The 6000-nt window shown below is 36.1% G+C and overlaps 1 protein-coding gene across 1 annotated transcript in view; it reads left to right on the plus strand.

Annotated features, from left to right (window-relative positions):
- Positions 1-1905: 1905 nt before the first annotated feature.
- The window catches only part of LOC117467724 (COMM domain-containing protein 8-like), a 17967-nt gene continuing 13872 nt past the window's right edge, over positions 1906-6000 (plus strand). Inside the window, 1 exon segment of the mRNA XM_034111557.2 lies at positions 1906-1950. Coding sequence (XP_033967448.1) covers positions 1906-1950 — 45 coding nt within the window.

Here is a 6000-nt window from a genome sequence, read left to right on the forward strand (position 1 = left end):
GTGAAGACAGATTTCTGAACTTCCTTCTTGTATATAAGCTTTGCTACCATATTGTACTACGCACGACTCACGCAGGACTATCCTATACTCTGAATGACCTGTGTCTATTTTTATTTTATCTTATGTATTTGAAGCTTCAAATAAATAACCAGAAAGACGACTCTGTCTGATTCACCATTTATTTGTTTTGATCACTTTGACTTGTACTCTCCACAGTGTTGGGTCTCAGATTTCCATAACAGACGTTTAAAAAAAGCAGTTTTAGTAGCAGCGCTCAAAACAGCTCCTTTCCCTCTGAATTCCTGCCCTTATGTCTTGTAAAACATATCAAATCCCTGCATTAACATTTGTAATTGTAATTTTCAGGCAAGGTTAAGCATAATGTAGAAAGAAAAAAAACCTGCAAGTTGCTCTTTAAGTACAATTTTGAGGTACTTGCACATTTCCATTTTATGTTACTTTTGTACTTCTACCCCACTACAATTCAGAGGTAAATGGAGTACTTTTACTCCACAACATGTATATAGTAACTTTAGTTACTTTGTAGATATAGATTAATGATCAATATGATCAACATTTGTCATTCAAACTAGCTCCACCTTTACCAGCTTCGATAAACACATCAATAATTATAGTCAAAACACATCATACAATCCATGTACCATTATATATTATTAGATAATGGGTTCATCTGCATAATGAGTAGGCCTACATTTACTTTTGGTTCTTAAGTATATGTTGACGTCAATAATTGTGTACTTTGACTTCAGTAACATTTTTAATACAGGACTTCTACTTTCTACTCTAAGTACAAGATCTGAGTACTTCTTCCACTTTTGCTGATCACCATTAAACCCTTGCTTTATGTTTATAAGATACAGCACAACAAATATCCTTCTTCTAAGATTTAACAACAAGCAATATCAGCACAAACTGGTTTGCATGCTTTGATGCAATCTACTGAAAGTCCACTAAAGTCATACTGTAGGACTCAACTTTATCCGTAAACGAAACACACCTGTTTTACCCAAAAGCCCCCCTGAGGGTTTCGGATTACTTTCAGAGCCATGTAATCAGTAATCAGTAACTGATTACATCTACAAAGTAACCCTCCCAACCCTGAGTACAGTATACCTATAGTAGCTACAGAGTTCTCCATTACTGTGATGGATGAACAGAGCAACACGAGAATTCCAGGAAAACAGCGGATTTATCCACAGCAGAAACAGAAGGACCACCCTACTTACCCAGCATTTTAACACCACACGATGTCTATTTTCAAGTGAAGTTACATCCCATCCCTTCAATGTTTGTTCTGACTGACCTCGCGAGACGACGACAAACAGCCCCCTGCTGCTGTTGATCAAAGCAGGAAGTGAAAAAATCACCGGCTCTAAAAGCTCCCCTTTCCCGTGTAGGGGCGTCCGACAGAACTCAATCGACAAATTGTAACATTTCAAAATGGCTTCAATATCAGTGTGTAATTTAATGGATGCTCTTCATATATGCAATATTGAGACTTGTTAGTCCAATCGGCACTAAAGTAATTAATCGTTTTTATATAGTAAAGTCACATTGTTGACCTGTTTTCAACACTCTCACTGCTGTTTGCCCACTTTTCAACGATCATGTCCCACTAAAATGGCTAATGTATATATGGAGTTCGCCTTGCGAGCCAACATCAATCTTGTTTTCTTCTTAATAACTGAGGGCGGCAAGACACACACATATTCAAACCGAATAATGAGTATACAACAGCATTTAATATACTAATGGTATTTTAACATCCGAAGAAGTCATAAGAAATGATGAAACCCATTTTTCCAAGCTATCGTGAATGCCTCTGTTTCTATCATGTGACTGACGTCAGCTGACCAGCAAGCGGAGGGCGGAAGCAGAGGAAACATGGTGGTGTTACTGAGCAGGCTGCCTGCCACAGAGTGTATTAAGGTGAGTACCAGGCGCTGTACCCATGAATACTGATGCACATTAACTTTGTTAAATGTATCATGGACCTGTTGGCGCGAAAACATGGAGATAAAACCAATTCATGTTTGATATTAGTGAAGGACTGGCTCAATGTTGGCTCGTGCCTTACTACACAACACGCGAAGTACTCAGTGATGGAAGAAGTACTCAGATTCTTTTTTTAAGTAAAAGTGCAAATACTAAAGTTATTAAATAGTAAACTACTGTTGAACATACTTAAGTAGACCTACAGAAGTATTATAAGCTAAGTGTCAAATGTAAAAGTACTCGGAATGCATAATGATTCTGTTTAGAGTATTATATTATTATATACATGTATAGTATCTTGTTTTTATAACTAATACATATATATAGGGGCATTTAAACATTTTAGTTTTCAGTGTGGGTCCAATTGAATCACTATTGGCTTTGTAAAATGCTGGGAATATGTCTAGCTCCACCTTTAACAGCTGTGATAAACACAATAATGCATCAATAATCATAATCTGGTACTTTGATACATATCAAATTACCGGACATATGTATATATATTCTGAAATAGACCATAATTCATCATTCTAGTGGCTATGTTGATGCCAATACTTTACTACTTACTACACATATTCTGAATTTTTAAGAGGATCAGATTTAGTTTAAAATCACACTATTCATTTTCTAAAATAAACATGTTTTAATCCAGTTACCAAAGTGTCTGTATCATATTCTATCTCACACCGTCTTTGATTGTAGCTCAATCTGTTTGTATTTCATCATTAAGATATGACTGTCATTCATCTCTATTATTGTGGTAACTCTTTTGCATTAATGAATAACTGTTTTATATGTTATACTTATTTCACTGTATTTTATGTCTTTCTTTCTTTCTTCCTTTTCCTAATATTTATATATTGCTTTTGTGTTTATTTTCTTATTCCTTTATCTCTCTTGCAGCATTATATCTAATTCACAATTCTTTGCAAATGTTGCCTCTTTTTTAGGGATGCACGATATTGGTTTTTTGAAACAGATACCGATAACTTCCTGCTTCTCAAGACCGATACCGATAACCAATAATAATATAATATATATATATTAAATGTACCTGTAGTTTTTGCACACCTGGTGGTAAAAAAAGACCAGTGGTGAGCAAAGGACATGAGCATTACCACTATGAACAAAACAAAGCCAAGAACAGTTCTGACTTCAAAGTGACCATATTTATTTTCCAAAATAAAGTTCTTGCCTTTTTCAAAAGCCTCGTCGATAGGTAAAAGCCCGGGTGCCTTTGCAGCTGGCTTTGGATTCGCCGCTAGTTTAGCAGCGCAGGCGTCTTCGTACGCTTTTAACACACCATCGTAGCCATGGCGATGTTTCAGGCGACTGATCAGGTTGGAAGTATTATAGCTCGTTGCCTTCTTCCCTCCTCGTGGAACTTCTGCATCTGTTAATACAAATAGCAAGCGAACTATCTAACTCTGAAACTTTGAAATAGTCCCATCAGGCTTGGAATTTCGTCATTTTAGGGGCAAGGCCATTTGGCCTTCCCGTTCGCATTTTTTTTTAAGGGCACAAAGGCCACATGACAGGGCACAAAGGCTGTTTGGTTAAATTACGCTGGTCAATCAACATGACTGAAAAGTGTAGCACTAACGTCAACACCAGTCGTTTTACAAACGGCTGAATAGCAATAGTGTTTCTTAAACGTATATGTTAAGTTCAGCCATAAACCACATAAGTCAGTCAGAGGTAGACAGTAAGGGTAACATTGTATTCTCACTGGCCCCACCATTGTAACCACTGGCCCGGAGCATTCGTCCACCAAAAAAAAATCGACTAATAATGAAGAAAATTAACACATTTGTTGCAATAGTAATGTATGCACTAACTACATTACTACTTTACTACAACATTTTAATCATCAGTTCTTCCTCATTTTCCTCAATTGTTCATATTTGGTTTATTAAAATAATGATATTGTGGTCATTGTTAAAAAATGTCTGCTATTATTATGAGTATTATTATTTGTATAATGCACTTTCTGCCTTCCTGTCATTAGGAGTTAGAAATGTAATGGCTATGTAATTGATTTGATTAGAACCTTCATTATCCTAAACTGCTGGGACATTTCGCCAATACCTTTTATATTGTCTACTCTTCACTTACTTGTCAGCATAGGTCGGCATTGATGTACTACGGAAGAGGATTAGGGCCACATGAATATTTTTTTTGGGAGGATTTTAAAAAATATATTTTTTCTTTGTTCTGGGAAAAAAGTCAGAATTCTGACTTTAATCTCAGAATTCTGACTTTAATCTCAGAATTCTGACTATTTTCTCAGAACAAAAAAACATTTATTTTTTTGGGAGAAAAAAGTCAGAATTCTGACTTTTTTCTCAGAACAAAAAAAAAAAAAATTCTTTGGGAGAAAAAAAGTCAGAAATACCGGTAACTGTAGAACCAGCTTCAGTGAGAGATTTACACATTGCAGTAGGCAATTCCGCACAAGGATGACCGGAAAATTACAGCCCTTTTGCTTTGCTTTTTTTTTTTAATTATTGGTTGATCCACAAGATGTGAAATATAGAAACGGAACAAATATCTGCCTGTAATGTGCCAGTGCAATAACAATTATTAAAGTATCCAAAATAAAAGATAGGGTTTTGTTGCACACAACAATGCCTGCAAAACAGATGTTGAGACATAATACAATTTACCTTCAGAATGTCTTTCAGTATCAAAGCAATACTTGCATTCTTAGTAAAAAGCAAACAATTGTAATCATAACTTCTCATAACTAAGATAACTGGTAGAAGACTAGTTCAGTCTGTTTATGTGTGTGTGTGTGTGTGTGTGTGTTGTGTGTGTGTGTGTGTGTGTGTGTGTGTGTGTGTGTGTGTGTGTGGTGTGTGTGTGTGTGTGTGTGTGTGTTGTGTGTGTGTGTGTGTGTGTGTGTGTGTGTGTGTGTGTGTGGTGTGTGTGTGTGTGTGTGGGTGTGTGTGTGTGTGTGTGTGTGTGTGTGTGTGTGGTGTGTGCTGTGGTTGTGTGTGTGTGTGTGCCTAGGGCACGTGTGTCCTGTGTATCTCTACTTGTTTAGAAGAACCACCCAGTCCACCACTTGAAACTTTAACAAGACCTTTGGAATCAAGGCAATGTGACACCTGAGGAAACATTTGATCATAAAACATTTTAAGCATTATTTTAAGATTATGTCTTAATTACTTTTTACACTAGTATAAAATATGTTCTAAATAAACAAGTATGCTTTGAACAAGGCACTTGCTTTGCAACTTTATATTCCAGTCAATGGTCAGATAAGGGGTTAGCTCCACATTCATGCTTTTACACAAGTTATTCACCTGGGTAAGTGGCATATCATTTTACAATTTACACAAAAAGTAAGAGGGAGCAAACAGTACATTGTATTTTACAACTGTCTGTTTCCATATAAGAACAATGAAGCATGCAACTGTTCTTGTTTGAATCCTTAAACATTTTAGCAGTATTAAAAGGTCTTGAATTACATGAACAAATTACATTTCTGTCAAGTCAGGTTTGTGTTCTGCAACTGGAGAATATGTAATGTAGTCAATATGCAAGTTTGTTGTAGTTTGTGAACACACCACCAAAAAAAGTCAGAATTCAGACTTTTTTTCTCCCAAAAAAAATATTTTTTTTTTGTTCTGAGAAAAAAGTCAGAATTCTGAGATTAAAGTCAGAATTCTGAGAAAAAAGTCAGAATTCTGAGATTAAAGTCAGAATTCTGACTTTTTTCCCAGAACAAATTTTTTTTTTTTTTTTTTAAATCCTCCCAAAAAAAATATTCATGTGGCCCTAATCCTCTTCCGTAATGTACAGAGCCGACAGAAGACCTTGTTTTTACTGGCATCATATTGAGAGGTGCAGTGACGCGTCCTGAAACCAGGAAGTAAGCTGCTGGTTCCCTCCACAAAAAGCAATGGAATTTCTCCACAGGGGTTTTGGAAAATAGCTGGAAATAAGGTCTGTGGAAAACAAACCTGTTTTGTTCAGCCG

Source organism: Pseudochaenichthys georgianus, chromosome 22 (assembly GCF_902827115.2).
Source record: "Pseudochaenichthys georgianus chromosome 22, fPseGeo1.2, whole genome shotgun sequence".
NCBI classification, from domain to species: Eukaryota; Metazoa; Chordata; class Actinopteri; order Perciformes; family Channichthyidae; genus Pseudochaenichthys; species Pseudochaenichthys georgianus.